The 16,882-nt window shown below is 45.2% G+C and overlaps 1 protein-coding gene across 1 annotated transcript in view; it reads right to left on the reverse strand.

Annotated features, from left to right (window-relative positions):
• The window catches only part of LOC109873626 (cholesterol 25-hydroxylase-like protein 2), a 1,182-nt gene extending 1,036 nt beyond the window's left edge, over nucleotides 1-146 (reverse strand). The window contains exon 1 of the mRNA XM_020465261.2: nucleotides 1-146. This exon is cut by the window's left edge and continues 1,036 nt beyond it. Within this exon, the coding sequence (XP_020320850.1) occupies nucleotides 1-23 (23 nt within the window). The 5' untranslated portion in view covers nucleotides 24-146.
• Nucleotides 147-16,882: the final 16,736 nt, after the last annotated feature.

The following is a 16,882-nucleotide window of genomic DNA, read 5'->3' on the forward strand; positions in this document are numbered from 1 at the left end:
TCTAATAGTCTCAGAGGATTCATTTATTATCTGGGTTGGTTGCAACAGACTCCACAAGAATGGCAAAGATACTTCCAGCTGTAATGTAATGTTTGTTTTTCTGCAAAAGGCAAATAATCTGGTGCCGTAGTGCCAAATTAGGTTGGCGGTCGATCTTAGCCTCTTATGTAGATCGAGGCGCCACCTCCTCCTCCCCCCCTCCCCCTCCCCCTCCCACATTTCTGACCCAGATCTGAGAGAGCTGCCTCCCGCTGATCAGAAGTGACAAAGACAATGTCAAGTGTGTTTTCTTTACTCGCATTGAGGAGAAACAATACACTGTGGTCAAAGCCAAACTTTGGTGCTCATGTATTAATGCAGAAACTGGTGAACTGTCAAATTTGATCATTTTGGTTAAATCAGTTGATTATTAATGAAAAACAACTTTTAAAAAATATATGTTTTCCTCTTTTTCTTTTTTCTTTCTTTCTCTCCCCCTCTCCTCTTCCTCTCCCTCTCCTCTTCCTCTCCCTCTCCTCCCCTCTCCTTCTCTCCTCTCTTCCTCTCTCCCTCTCCTCTCTTCCTCTCTCTCTCTCCTCTCTTTCTCTTATGGACTTGTTGTTGGAGGTCAACAGTAATAAATCATAGAAAGCTGTCAAAAGTGACTTTTGAGTTCAAAGGCTCCACATTATTCATGTTGAATTACACTTGTGTTTTTGTGTTGGTTCGTCTTGCATCATGCTGGGTAGAATAAGGTCTGATGGTTAGAAGTGAAAAGAGGCAAGTGGAGCGGACCGCAGAGATGGTTTCTATGGTGGAGCTCAAGTAAACCACTCTCTAACTCAAAGGAGGCTTTATATTATTATATTATCTAAATGAACCAAATAAGGCAATGAATTCTGATCCAGTGTTTTGCGATCATCATGGAACATTAAAGCATCATGACACACATGTTGACTGCACACGCTCCCTGAGACCTCTAGAGGGCAGTCAAGTATCATTGGAAGACAGGCGGTTCTGCTCTGGAACAGAGATGGTAGTTTCTGAAGTGTTACACTTACTTTATTGGAATGTTGATTCTAAAACTTTTCGTTTTGTGGACAAAAACTCCCTTCTGAGGGCCGCAACGGAAAATCTCCCTAATGCATAGTTTTTCATGAACACCTGAAACTGCGTCTGAAGTTCATTTATCTTAGTTTTTCTATCTAATATTATAACAAGTTGAGGTGCGGAGCATATTGTTGGAAAATCAAATTCAATGTGAAGTGATGTTTCTGTATACTGTTGCCTTGCCGTTAGCTGTTCGAAAGACATCTTAGGGACAAAAATCGAACAACAACAAAACCGTATGCCATGTAATCTAATTCTCCAATTAACAGAATATCGTCATTTAAATTGTGGCGGTGACTCATTCGTTTCGATCCAATACGAGAGTAATTCGGTTAGGTTTACATACATCCTTTAAGACATCTTAGAGTATTGATGTATACACTGTCTAGGTGGCTGAGTACATCAGGAAGTGCATAGAGGATGTTGTTCCCACTGTGACAATTAGAACTTCTCCAAACCAAAATCCGTAGATATATGGAAGCATTTGCACAACACTGAAAGTGCGAATGGATGACGCAATCGCCATCGCACTGCACACTGCCCTATCCCATCTGGACAAGAGGAATACCTATGTAAGAATGCTACTCATCGACTTCAGCTCAGCCTTCACCTCCAAGCTCATCCTTAGCTCGGAGCCCTGGGTCTGAACCCCGCCCTGTGCAACTGGGTCCTGGACTTCCTGACGGGTCGACCCCAGGTGGTGAAGGTAGGCAACAACACCTCCGCTACGCTGATCCTCAACATGGGGGCCCCACAAGGGTGTGTGCTTAGCCCTTGCTGTTGGCGGTAGGTGCACTTGAATCAGAAGCCCTACGCTCAGGGTAGGCAAAGCATTCCGTTTTGAACCTCTTCGGGAGATCTGCGGCCTACTACGCTGGCCAATCGGATAGCTCAAATAACCGTGCCTACAGCTTCCACAACCCCTGCCACAGCAAAGTTTGATATTAACCTATGTGAGATTTCATAACTTTTAAAAACTTGACCAGAGATTGTCAAAGAATACAGCAAAGAGCTGCTGTTTTCGTGAGTGAGTTCATGTTTTATTCAGCACTGTCGTCACTGCTTTTATTCAACACTATTACAAAACATGTGCTTCTCCCTACTTCCACTCGCGCTGCAGCTGCAATTAATGAGTAGCCTAGTGTGTCGATAGCCCTGTGTTTTTATCATTATTAGCAGCTCATCGTGTCTATTTGAAAACCGAGGAATATTTCACCTACTCTGGTCACAGGAACATCATGAATTTGAGGCAAATCCAGTGGGACTTTTCGCCATCTGTTGGAAGATGGTGTCCCTGCGCTCTTAGCCTCCCTCCTTCCCCTGAGACAAATGCCGTGTTCCAAACAACTGGAAACTCGGAACTCGGAAATCTCAGACTTCCATCTTCAGTGCGTTTAAGACAACCGGGTAATCAGGGAAAAAAAAGAGATCCAACTAGGATTTTCTTTTTAAGTGGAATTCCAAATCGGAATCGCAGGAGGCTGAAGAAATTTGGCTTGGCCCCTAAGATTTTGTTCAAATAAGAATTTGTTCTTAACTGACTTACCTAGTTAGATAAAATAAATAACAAAAGACCCTCACAAACTTCTACAGAGTGCATCCTGTTGGGCTGTATCACCTCCTGGTACGGTAATTTCCCCCGTCCTCATCTGCAGGCCTCTCCAGAGGGTGGTGCAGGCAGCCCAGCGCATCACCGGGAGCACACTGGGCATCTACAGCAGCCGGTGTCACAGGGAGGCCAAGAAGACCATCAAGGACTCTTGGCCTGTTCACCCCGCTACCTTCTAGAAGGTGGAGACAGTACAGGTCCATCAAAGCTGGGACAGAGAGACTGTTAAATAGTCACCACCAGCCAGCCTCCACCCAGTACCCTGCCTCCATTGTTACTAGCCGGTACTCTACCCTGAACCTTAGAGGCTGCTGCCCTATGTACATAGTCATTGAACACTGGTCACTTTAATAATGTTGACATACTGTCTTACCCACTTCATATGTACGCTGAGTGTACAAAACTCTTTCCATGACATAGACTGGCCAGGGGACTCCAGGTGAAAGCTATGATCCCTTATTAATGTCATTTGTTGAATTAACTTCAATCAGTGTAGATGAAGTTGAGGAGACAGGTTAAAGAAGGATGTTAAAGCCTTGAGACAATTCAGACATGGATTATATACAGTATGTGTGCCATTCAGAGGGTGAATGGGCCAGGCAAGATATTTAAGTGCCTTTGAAATGAAAACAGGTTGGTATGATAGTAGTAGGTGCCTGGCTCACCGGTTTGATTGTGTCAAGATCTCCACCGCTGCAGGGTTTTTCACCCTCAACAGTTTTCCAGTGTGTATCCAGAATGGTCCGCCACCGAAAGGACATCCAACCAACTGGACACAACTGGGGAAAGCATTGGAGTCAACACGGGCCAGTATCCCTGTGGAACGATTTGGACACCTTGTAGAGTCCCATGCCCCGAAGAATTGAGGCTGTTCTGAAGGCAAAAGGGGTTGCGACTCAATATTATGAAGGTGTTCCTAATGTTTTGTACACTCAGTGTAAATACTGTAGTCTAGTCAAGGCTCATCCTATGTAACTAATGCTGTACACACCTTTTCTATTCATATACTGTCTATACTATCTATATACACCATCAAATATAGAGTATTTACAGTGGTGTAAAGTACTTAAGTAAAAATACTTTAAAATACTACTTATCAACATCATGCCAAGCCGACTTGAAGGTGCTGCTTACAGTAGAACAGCTTTGGACAACTACTCCGGGAACGACGGAGACAAACACAAGCTCAACAAGGGAGAGCTGAAACAACTATTGAACAGTGAACTCCCCGTCTTCCACACGGTGAAGAAGATGTCTAAAATCCATCATTTATCATTTTCAATATAGTTTTACAGTATTTTGATGTTCTCTTCACTTGGCCAGGTGCAACAGTTGAAAGGCCCACAATCGGTATATTTCGGAGGGCCTGACATGAACGGGCCTGGGAAAAAATGTTTGACCTCTTAAGACACTATTTCGCTATTGTTTTTGTGAAACTGTAAAACGTGAATAGGAAAAAGAAAAACGAGTATATAAGTTATATTCTTGTTAAGCTGTGTTTACTTGGCACCGCGTAGTAAAACGTGTCACAAGGTATTGCCCTCTCCTCCTCGAACGGTGACATGTTTTTGAATAGCTGTAGCACATTAGCTGTGCGCTGAACCTCAAGTAATACCTTGTCTTGCATTAGAGACATCCTTGTGACAGTTGGAGTAGTGGAACCCACGTGTTTAGATGAAATCGTATCAGCACATCACGTCTGGCTGTCGTCACGGCGACAACATGTTCATTATTGGAAATGCTTTGGTTTAGTGGAGCGTGACCTTTTCAACTTGTTTTCTTTTCTTCCGTTGATTTCATGGTGATCAACAGTGAGGATTATGCGGACTCATGGATATGTTCCGGGGGCTTCTTAATCCTACTTGATTACCCATTGAGACTTGAAAGATGAACAGGACAACTAAGTGCGTATTGAATTTGCAAATGTCCAGTGTTTTAAAAAAAACACACTCGCTCAACTCGCTGTTGTACAAATTCATGTTGTCTGTTATGTTAATTTTGTTCTAATTATAGACCTAGGCCCACACAACACACAATTGACATGATTCTCAAAGATGTGAAGAGTGGCAATTTCGCTTTTCTGTTCTTCAATATACCTCAGTGGCTACAATTTGATCACTCTTTTGTCACCGAGAATTTTCATGCATTGCAGGAAATGCAAACTTGTAGTGTATTCAAGGTTTAAAAAGGTTTCTAAAGTTAGTCATTTCCACTTTAAAATGTCAGACTTGAGTTGCCCTCATGGAAAATGTATCAACCCCTACAAAATGTATCCATGAATTACAATCCACATAATAAGTCACATTTTCTGTTGCTGCAGGAATCTTTTCCTGTTGTAGAAAACTGTATTAAGACCCTAGTCTTACATCTACAGAATGCAACGAGAACCCGGTTGATTAAGAGAATGGTAGAGTTATCCACTTGTCCAAAAAGGAAAGCAAGAAAGAAACACTAATGCAAAGGGCAATTATTTGATATTCTCCTTCTACATTATGCTGGATTAGTTTCCTTGCTGTGAAGTTTTGGTTAAATTGAGTATAACTCCATTATTTTGTTTCTCTCCACTGCCCTCTGTGTGAGACGGGTTGAAGAGACAAATCTCTTTTCCTCTCCCCCTCTATTCCCTCGGGTTTTCTCCACCCTCACTCTGATGGAAGGAAGCCTCAGGTGTCTACGCATCATCAGCAGTGGCCCACATCACCTCCAAATCTAGACTTAGACTACTCCCTTCTGATGTCACTAATATCCATCCACTGACGTACCTCTGACAGGTATAGAGACGGTGTCCTGGTACCAGTCTTGCACACATTTAGGACGCGTCACAAAAGTAATCCTAGTCCCTATAAACTACTTGTCAAAAGTAATCCTAGTCCCTATAAACTACTTGTCAAAAGTAATCCTGTTCCCTATAAACTACTTGTCAAAAGTAATCCTAGTCCCTATAAACTACTTGTCAAAAGTAATCCTAGTCCCTATAAACTACTTGTCAAAAGTAATCCTGTTCCCTATAAACTACTTGTCAAAAGTAATCCTAGTCCCTATAAACTACTTGTCAAAAGTAATCCTAGTCCCTATAAACTACTTGTCAAAAGTAATCCTAGTCCCTATAAACTACTTGTCAAAAGTAATGCACTATGTAGTGTATATGTGGCCATGTGGGATGCAGACTCATACTGTAGCTTCATTTCCTAGGGTCAACAATGAGCTAATTAGTGATTAAAACATTTAAAATTCATAATCTATCACTGAGTAATTCTGTCATTGATCAATCACACTGTATGCTGAGGCGATAGATACTGCTTACTGTTGAATTAGATACAACGTTGTTACCTTGGGCCAAATAGTAACTTTTCAAGTCAATGTCAATGAAGATTTGCACATATCCAGTCAAACTATCAAATCAGGATCTGGCCCCCTGAGCTGTGTGTTTGTGTGTGTGTGTGTGTGTGTGTTTGTGTGTTACATACTACCATTAGCTCCGTATCACCACAGCCTGAAGTCACCACAGGGCTCTGTATCCCAGACTGGCTTGGCTTGACTGAAAGAAGCCATCCAACGGTCACCATCTCACACACACGGGCACACACACGCACACACACACACACACACACACACATACACACCTCTGATAGGTCTCAGCTCATGTGTCATTGATTATTGCCACTGACACACTAGCTTCCAGTGGACATTGGCTGTGTGGTGAGGTGCTGTGCTGTGCCCAGTCAGTGCCTTAGGTGGTCTAATATCCTGGATGGGGCTTCAGCACCATGAATCCAATGACTCAGAGCCTGAGGCGTCTCTCCTCAGATCTCCATCTCAGATCTCAGGCTGGGAGATTGACACAGGGCCTAATTGCAGTCTGTTGTCCCGAGGGAACTTATTTATTGGCCAGGCAGCTGAATCCAGACCGGTCAATAGGCGACATCAGACCTATCAGGATTCAGTACGGTCCATTTCCTGGTAGTGCTGTGTGGATGAGTAGAGTAAGTCAGAGACATGTGCGTGTCCTGACGTCAACTGGAATAAGCCCAGAGGAACAGAACACCGGAGTTACAGTCTGGAAGATTTGCAGCTGTTCAATGGTTGTTTCATTTATGAGATATGCCTATATCTTTGTAAAGATTTTATAGACCCAAAACGATGTTGATCTCATTGACTTTCAATCCTCGCATAAAAGCTGTGCCTATGAATTTGAGCGCGGTTCCATTCTCCCAGCTCCATCCCTTAAATGATCAAATTGACTTAATCAGGGTTTGAAAATACTGATTGGTGGATAGATCTTTGATAGATTGATTAATTGTTCTTTCTTTTCATTTCCAGTCTCAGAAAGACCCCATGCTACTGGAGAAGATCATGAATGAATCCAACAAAGACAAGGAGGTGGACTTCAATGAGTATGTGGTTCTGGTGGCGACCCTGACCGTAGCCTGCAACGACTTCTTCCAGGAGCAGCAGAAGAAGAAGCCAACTAACGGTCGAGTCCTAAATGGCTTCTTATTGCTTACATATGCACTATTATTTACCCTCATAGTGACCGGTCTTGTAATGGTTCTGGCTAAAAGAAGTGCATTGCATAGGGAATAAGGAGACATTTCAGATTGGCCTGTGGATCGAAGTAGAATTAGAAACCGACCACACCCCTCATGCTGAACATGACCGGTCTTGTAATGGTTCTGGCTAAAAGAAGTGCATTGCATAGGGAATAAGGAGACATTTCAGATTGGCCTGTGGATCGAAGTAGAATTAGAAACCAACCACACCCCTCATGCTGAACATGGATTGACATTATGGTTTCAGGGCTACTAAAATCCTTATACTTAATATATTGTTGTTTTTCGCATCAAGAATGTCAACAGCAGAAGTGCACTAGACTAAAGTCGCAAGCATACATTGCCATACTCTTGCTAGAGAAAGGATCCTTCTGTGCCTCCGACGCGTCAACAACCAGATTATTTCAAACCGATGTTAACATGTTGTCACACTGAAACTGACTGTTTCTCAACAACACTTCTTACCAGAGAAGATTAACATAAAAGATATGGCTAGACCAAAACGGACCGGCACCCAAACAATCATTTCCCTCCTTCCCTCGGCTTGGTTAGTTGATTGATTGATTCTGTCATTCATCTGCCGGTTGGTTCATAGCTGTTTGTAATGTAACCATGAATTTGTCAGAAATGTCAATCAGAAATGTACTTGAGAATGTTCATGTCATTGTAGAATTAACTTGTGTCACATCAAATCAAATCAAATGTATTTATATAGCCCTTCGTACATCAGCTGATATCTCAAAGTGCTGTACAGAAACCCAGCCTAAAACCCCAAACAGAAAGCAATGCAGGTGTAGAAGCACGGTGGCTAGGAAAAACTCCCTAGAAAGGCCAAAACCTAGGAAGAAACCTAGGGAGGAACCAGGCTATGAGGGGTGGCCAGTCCTCTTCTGGCTGTGCCGGGTGGAGATTATAACAGAACATGGCCAAGATGTTCAAATGTTCATAAATGACCAGCATGGTCGAATAATAATAATTACAGTAGTTGTCGAGGGTGCAGCAAGTCAGCACCTCAGGAGTAAAGTCAGTTGGCTTTTCATAGCCGATCATTAAGAGTATCTCTACCACTCCTGCTGTCTCTAGAGAGTTGAAAACAGCATAAACTGTGTGTCAGGTAATGAGACATTTAAATCAAATGTTACAGTTGCATGCGCACACACAAAGGTCATTTCTCATTTCGGTGTGATTGGTTGTAATTGAGCAAGATAATGAGTCTGTCTGGAGGGAAATTATGCGATGATTATCTTTTTGTGTAATCATAGAGGACCTCTCATCGATTTAGAAACTTATTTTTCCAAGAATTATAGATTCTCCCTTTGTTAGAGAACTTGTACTTGGGGTGACCCTCTTATCTTTTGCTATCCCTCTCCCTTGGAGTGGGATTTTTTACAGCTCAAGTTGGCTGTTGTGTCATTTTGTTCCAGTGGAACCTCACGAATGCATTCCGTAGAGTCTCTTCACTTAATATTTGTGTACTGTAAGTGACATGATAAGAACAGTAATTTTTATATCATGGCTTCCATGAACGAGCCTAGTGTTGGCATTGTGTTTCAGTTGGCCTCGTTTGTAACACACACACACACACACACACACACACACAGACGTGTGCACAAAGCACACGCATGCACGCACCTTCCCTATCACAGCCCCATCTGAAGTCCGATCCCTCTCCTTGTCCCCCTGAGATACTGAGACGTAGCTGAAGCCATGTCTGAGTTGGAAACATGAAGAAACACTGAGAGAGACACAGAATCTATTCCCATACGCGTCAAGTCCAATTGGTTTACGGAACTGTGAACGCCATTATCCATGCTCCGCGTCACACACACACACGGCGGCCTGGAAAGACACTGAGAAAACCACACGACACAGAGCCTACTGGAGGAAATATATGGGATACTTACTCTGCAAGTACCCCAAGCAACAACATGTTTAATAGACGCACAGCTATGTACTGAACTTGAACGTGTTGTCATGTGTAACGCAACTAAAGACCTGGAGGAAAGACCACACCTACGTCTCTTACCCTTTCAACAATCAAACCATTTACAACACCTCCCCTCCTGCTTATCAAACCCTTTTCTCTTCCCCCCTTCGCCAATCATTGGCTGTGTATCTACTCACCCAATCCAGTCCCTGTTATTGTAATGTTTTCTGTCAAAACACCTGATCCCGTTGTGTCTCACAAACCTCTACTACGCCGTTCGCCTCTTTACTTCGCTGTTGAAATCAGTTGGTTCTTGGTGTTTCATGCTTCAGAGCTGGGCTCTCCAACCCTGTTCCTGAAGCGCTACCCTCCTGCAGGTTTTCAATCCATGGAACTAACCTGATTCAGTTTACCAACCAGCTAATTCTTCGAATCAGGTGTGCTAGATTAGGGTTGGTGTGAAAACTTACAGGATGGTAGCTCTCCGGGAACTGGGTTGGAGAGCCCTGATTTAGTTTACCTCGTTCCTCTCGTATCACGGACCAGCAAGCTACCTGCCTACCCAATGTTTCCTCTCCACCATGCCATAAATCAAATCAAATCAAATCAAATTTATTTATATAGCCCTTCGTACATCAGCTGATATCTCAAAGTGCTGTACAGAAACCCAGCCTAAAACCCCAAACAGCAAGCAATGCAGGTGGAGAAGCACGGTGGCTAGGAAAAACTCCCTAGAAAGGCCAATACCTAGGAAGAAACCTAGAGAGGAACCAGGCTATGTGGGGTGGCCAGTCCTCTTCTGGCTGTGCCGGGTGGAGATTATAACAGAACATGGTCAAGATGTTCAATGTTCATAAATGACCAGCATGGTCGAATAATAATAAGGCAGAACAGTTGAAACTAGAGCAGCAGCACAGTCAGGTGGAAGTTGAAACTGGAGCAGCAGCATGGCCAGGTAGACTGGGGACAGCAAGGAGTCATCATGTCAGGTAGTCCACATATGGGCAGGTCACACATAGGCAGGCTACCTGCCTACCCAATGTTTCCTCTCCACCATGCCATAGTCCACATATGGGCAGGTCACACATAGGCAGGCAGCCCACTTCTGATTTCTGCCAAATTAGCGGGAAAAGACCTGATCTGATTGGTCAAAAAAACGATGTGTGGGATAATAATCAGAATTGGGCTGCCTGTGTAAACACAGATGTTGCATCATGCTAATGATAACCTTTTATTGGCCACCATACTATTTAGACTCACACAATCTAGGAATGCCTATCGCTATGTAATGGCATGGAGATCCTGCCATGATTCATTTCTCTCTTATCTTGCTCCCTTCTCACTTTTCTTCCACTAAACTACAGTACTCCGGTTGGTCGCCTAAAGCTGCCACTCCTCCCTGGGGCTACAACCACATCCACCTCCCCCCATGTTGCCCGCCTCCTGATAATACCATGCTCCCAATAATGGTCTGGGTCTGTTTTTCATAGTTCGGGCTAGGCCCCTTAGTTCCAGTGAAGGGGATTCTTAACACTACAGCATACCATCACATTCTAGACGATGCTGTGCTTCAAACATTGTGGCAATAGTTTGGGGAAGGCACTTTCCTGTTTCAGCATGACAACACCCCTATGCATAAAGCGAGGTCCATACAGAAATGGTTTGTCGAGATCGTCGTGGAAGAACTGGCCTGTACAGAGCCCTGACCGCAACCCCATCGAACACCTTTGGTATAAATTGGAACGTCGACAGCGAGCCAGGCCTAATCGCCCAACATCAGTGCCGACCTCACTAATGCTCTTGTGGCTGAATGGAAGCAAGTCCCTGCAGCAATGTTCCAACATCTAGTGAAAAGCCTTTCCAGAAGAGTGGAGGCTGTTATATCAGCAAAGAGGGGACCAACTCCATATTAATGCCCATGACATTGGAATGAGATGTTTGAGGGGCAAGTGTCCACAGTATCTTTGTACTTCTCAGGCTCTCCGGGTTGGTCGCCTAAGGCTGCCACTCCTCCCTGGGGCTCACCCACATCCACCTCCACCCATGTTGCCCACCAACTGATAATACCATGCTCCCAAGGTCCACCATGATGACATCCCCTGCGGCCTCCACTGCCGTATTCCACCACCATAAACTAGGTCCAAACCAGCTCCAGACCTGAATTCTCACACAGCTTCCACAGACTACGACCTGCAATCAACGAAGCCTTCCGCTTTCACGTCCCTGCGGCTACAGCTCCCCCTGACGGCCCAGCAGGTTCCAGCAGGACGGCTCCCCCTGCCAGCAGGCCACACTCTCTCCCTCTCCCCGCTCTCTCTTTTTACCTAAACACAGGTACTCTTCCCTCTCCACTATCTCCCCCCTTTCTCTTACGCACCCGAACAAAGATGACGACCCAGCATCTGACACAGCCTCAACAGCTCCCCCTGCTGGCCCAGCGATGCCCATTCCTACTGCATCTTCCAGCGCTGCTCCCGTGCAGGCCCGGAGGTTGCAGCCATCTTGCCCTCATGCCACAGATCACAATCCCATCCCTCCCCACCCCAAGCGCAACGTGCAGCATCCCCCTTCCCTATCCTGACCATCTCCAGGCTTGCCTGCACTCCACCGGCAGATCATATAGGATTCCTTGCCTATGCAAGCTATCCTACATCTTCCCCATCGAGTCTAGTTCCTCAAGGTTTCTTCCTTCTAGGGAGTTTTCCTTTCTTATGCTAGCTTTCAGTGTCAACAGAATTGCTTCTTAACTTCAATCTGACTACAACTTCACTTCAACGTCAATCTGATCCTGTCCGCAATCAACCATAAGACCCTCTACACATCAAGTTATGGCTGCCTGCGACTTCAAGATCATGACTAGAAGCTATCATACAACCACTATAGACTTCCTTTTCCACATGTGAACAATGCTATACAAGAACCATTCTTCCTAAGTAATTCTTCAAACTACAACATCCAAGCTCAAGATTGCCCCATCTTCACCACCAAATGCAGTAGGAGGACTTCATTACCTCCTTCCGCGTCACCTCAGTTCCCATCTCAACTCAGAAGTTTCCCATCCACATCATCTGTCCCCTGGTCCCTGGACTCTCAGGCCATTAGAACTATGATCATTCCAACCCCCAAACCCTCTGACATGTTCATGCTGTTTTGTTCACATTCGTCTTGGGGATTCCTGAACCTTCCTTTTTGGGGATGAACTCTGCACCGAGAAGCAGAGACCACCAGTACTCCCACCCCAAAACTCAGTCTTCATCTCCCCTTCCCTATCCTGTGACGACCAAGCAACTGTCCTCCCGAACCATTAAGGTCCACCAACCATAAGAACCCTCAAGCTCCTCCAACCATCCTGAACCATCAAGATCCACCAACCATCTGAACCATCCAGCTCCACCAACCATCTGAACCATCAAGCTCCACCAACCATCTGAACCATCAAGCTCCTCCAACCATCCCGAACCATCAAGCTCCTCCAACCATCCCGAACCATCAAGCTCCTCCAACCATCTGAACCATCAAGCTCCTCCAACCATCCCGAACCATCAAGCTCCTCAAACCATCACGAACCATCAAGCTCCTCCAACCATCCCGAACCATCAAGCTCCTCCAACCATCCCGAACCATCAAGCTCCTCCAACCATCTGAACCATCAAGCTCCTCCAACCATCCCGAACCATCAAGCTCCTCCAACCATCCCGAACCATCAAGCTCCTCCAACCATCCCGGACCATCAAGCTCCTCCAACCATCCCGGACCATCAAGCTCCTCCAACCATCCCGAACCATCAAGCTCCTCCAACCATCCCGGACCATCAAGCTCCTCCAACCATCCCGGACCATCAAGCTCCTCCAACCATCCCGGACCATCAAGCTCCTCCAACCATCCCGAACCATCAAGCTCCTCCAACCATCCCGAACCATCAAGCTCCTCCAACCATCCCGGACCATCAAGCTCCTTCAAGCATCCTGAACAGTCACGCTCCCTTCAATCATCCTGAACAGTCACACTCCCTTCAATCATCCTGAACAGTCACACTCCCTTCAAGCATCCTGAACAGTCACGCTCCCTTCAATCATCCTGAACAGTCACGCTCCCTTCAATCATCCTGAACAGTCACGCTCCCTTCAATCATCCTGAACAGTCACGCTCCCTTCAATCATCCTGAACAGTCACTCTCCCTTCAAGCATCCTGAACAGTCACGCTCCCTTCAAGCATCCTGAACAGTCACTCTCCCTTCAATCATCCTGAACAGTCACTCTCCCTTCAATCATCCTGAACAGTCACGCTCCCTTCAATCATCCAGTGTCTTCCTCTCAAATCCCGCCTACAAAGACGTTTCCATTCCTCAACCACCTATCATCAAAACTCACTCCAAGCTCAAGCTCATTTCAGCATGACATCATTCTCTAGTCATGCCTTGCAACCTTTCCTGCATTAAGCTATCTCAAACGTGCATAGCTCTATGTTGAACGTGTGGTCTGTACCTAGTGAATACAAGTTAGAACACCAAAAGAGCTGTGTATTCCATGGAAAACCTACTGGTCTTCACTACTAGAAGCACGTCGTTGTCACACTAGATAATCCTGAAGAGTCCCCCGTCGAGTTGAGTTTAAACTGGTCCGTCAAAGAAACCCCTTCTATTGAACTTCCACGTCTCTCCAAGAAAGTCTGAACACAGTATCTGTGGTGGATCAAGTTTCGCAATTATATGCAGCAGAAAGGAAAGTCAGCCGTGTGTGCGTGAGTGTGTTACAGTAGAACGTTATTGGGGCCCGCTACCCCTCCAGATAGCAGGACAGGTACGAGAGCACGCTCTATTCAAACCACAGGAGGTTGGTGGCACCTTAATTGGGGAGGACAGCTCATGGTAATGGCTGGAATGGAATACATGTTATGGTCATCGAACTCATCAAACACGTGGTTTCCATGTGTTTTGTTGCCATTCCAGCCATTATTCTGAGCCGTACCTCCCTTCAGCAGGCTCCTCTGATGGACACTATGAATATAACTCAGAACAACTATTACCTGTCGTTTAAGATGGTCTCCTTATATGGCTGCCCTGCAGCACACAAACACACACACCGTTCCTTTTGACCGCTGTCTCTCCCCATCACACAGACACAGCCCTCCCTCTCTCCGTCAGAAAGCCTCATTTATTTCCTTGGTGGCCACATTCATCTCCTTCTCCTCTTGCCAAACCCTGAGCGGTCCCCATCAGCCTCTGACGTCTACAGAACTGATGATGAAGGGCTTGTTTTGCCATTTGAACGTAAACTGCTACCATCGATCACTCCCCCTCACGTCATGCTATGTTTGGGATAGGAAGATGGAGGGTTGTGATGGTAGATTTTTCTTTTCACAGCAACAGCCCATTTTTTAACACTAGAATAACTTCAGATGGTCCCTTGGTGTCGGTCTCTGTGTCTGTCTCCGTGTCTTTCACCTAACAATGGGGCTTCAAATTGAAAAGATCGGCTCTCGCTGGTGCCTGTTATCTGTAGTAGATCTGTGGTCCTTCGCTCTCTAATTCATTTCCTGAATGCAACAGGAAGTCAACAAAGCCTGACAGGACTGACTGACTGACTGTATGTCAGCGATAACCACAACCAGGGTCTATCTACACTCCAATGGCCAGGGATCAGCCATCAGTAGGCTGATGCAGGGAAACGTTTCCTCCACTGGGGACGGAAGACTGTATTGTTCAGAGGCATATCAGCCTACTAGAAAAAGACACTCAAACCACTACATCCAAGGTTGTCCTTTACGCTCTCTCTGTATGCCCCCAAAATAATGTAAAGAGGGAAAGAGAGAGAATAATAGAGAGAGAGAGAGCAAGAGAAAGAAAGAGAGGGACGAGAGGGAGAAAACAAGAGAAGGAAAGGGGTAGAGGGAGAAAGAGAAAGAATAAGTGCGAGATTTTTTCCCCCCGGGGGGTGGGAGGGGTGGGAGGGGTGGGGGCGGGTTTAGATGGAAAGAGACAGAGAGACGGATCGTTCAGACGTTTTCACACCGTGGTGCTCTCCTTCAGCGACAGATGGAAGCTCATGCTAACAAACAACACGTGAGGCCCAGCCTCCAGGACAGTTTTCCAGGACAGGTCAGTTTGTTCTGCCAAACAGCATTGGTCATCCCCTGGGGCCTAACGACAGACAGAGTGAACGAGAGGTGGAGAGAGTTGCCATCATAGAAGTACAATTAACTAGATTCCTAGAAAGAGAATCCCATTCAAATCTATGCTCTGTGGTCATCACTATCTGACCATTCTATGTAACGCACAAACGCAAGCGCACACACACACACACATACACACACATACATACACACACATACATACACACACACACCACACACAGCATGCCCCCCTCCTACCCTATGTGTTTCAGTATTGAGTGGGATAATCTTCATGTTTCAGTGTAATTAAAGGGTTTGCATGGTCTTTGCGTCAGTTGGTGGAAACTTTCCGTGGGAATATATGGGAATTAACGGGAATATATGGGAATTAATGGAAATATTAGCCATTTAAATGTAGACGTTTTTTGCATTGGATATATTTATATTTATACTTGGGGTCCATATATGGGCATCAGGCAGAAGTCTTCACGCTTTTGATGCATTTCCGAACTGCATTTTCCTCTGCTTGGAGCAACAGTGAAGTGGGCAGGGATTTCTTCTCTTACATCTGCAAGCAGAGTCTGAACATCAGACAGGATGGTATTATCCCTCAATATGTGCAATGGCTACTGCTATAGGTTTCAGGAGTTTCAGGCTGCTTCCCACTCTCTCCCAAAATACATCATCTAGGAGGATCCTCTTGTCCATATCGGCAGACTGTGATATGGCCATTTCTTGGAGAGACATTCGACCACACATCAGAGATGATTTCAATACAGTCTGCCTTCTGTATGATTTGCTTGACCTTCACTTGAACTCTGTTGAACTCTGCAGCCAGCAAATGAGTAGATAAAGCATGTCTGGTTGGAGGGGTGTATGCTGGGTAAAGAACATTCAGAAATCTCTTCCAATACACATTGCCTGTGGGCATCAGAGGTGAACCAGTTGCATACACAGCTCGAGCAAGACCTTCATCAGCATTTCTCTGACTACGTTCCTCCATTGAGTCAAAAAACTTCTGATTCCAGGAGGACCATGAGCTGTTGCTATCGATAAGGTGTCTGATTCTTCATTTACACCTCGAATAGATGTAGAGGGACTTTTGTCAGAGGTTGCTTGCTGTGAACGCTGAGGGGAAATTTATGCACTTGGCCAGATGATTCTGCATCTTTGTTGCATTCTTTTGATTCGGCACAGTATTTGCAAATGTACACAGCTTTTCCTTCTACATTAGCTGCAGTGAAATGTCTCCACACATCAAATAGTGCCCGTGGCATTATCCTGTATGGGAGAATCAAGGAACATGACGAACTATAGAGAGAAAATGTGTATTAGGCAGTATACTGTATATTTACAAAAGAAAAGTAATAGAATAGAAAGAAACAGAAGAAAGCTATCGCCCTTCAATAATGTCAACAGGAATCATTCCTGTCCTGAGAGGGGATCTCTATCTCTCTCTCTCTCTCTCTCTCTCTCTCTCTCTCTCTCTCTCTCTCTCTCTCTCTCTCTCCTCTCTCTAGTTCTCTCTCTCTCTTCTCTCTCTCTTTCTCTCTCTCTCTCTCTCTCTCTCTCTCTCTCTCTCTCTCTCTCTCTCT

The sequence above is a fragment of the Oncorhynchus kisutch genome, linkage group LG29 (genome assembly GCF_002021735.2).
Source record: "Oncorhynchus kisutch isolate 150728-3 linkage group LG29, Okis_V2, whole genome shotgun sequence".
Taxonomy (NCBI): Eukaryota; Metazoa; Chordata; class Actinopteri; order Salmoniformes; family Salmonidae; genus Oncorhynchus; species Oncorhynchus kisutch.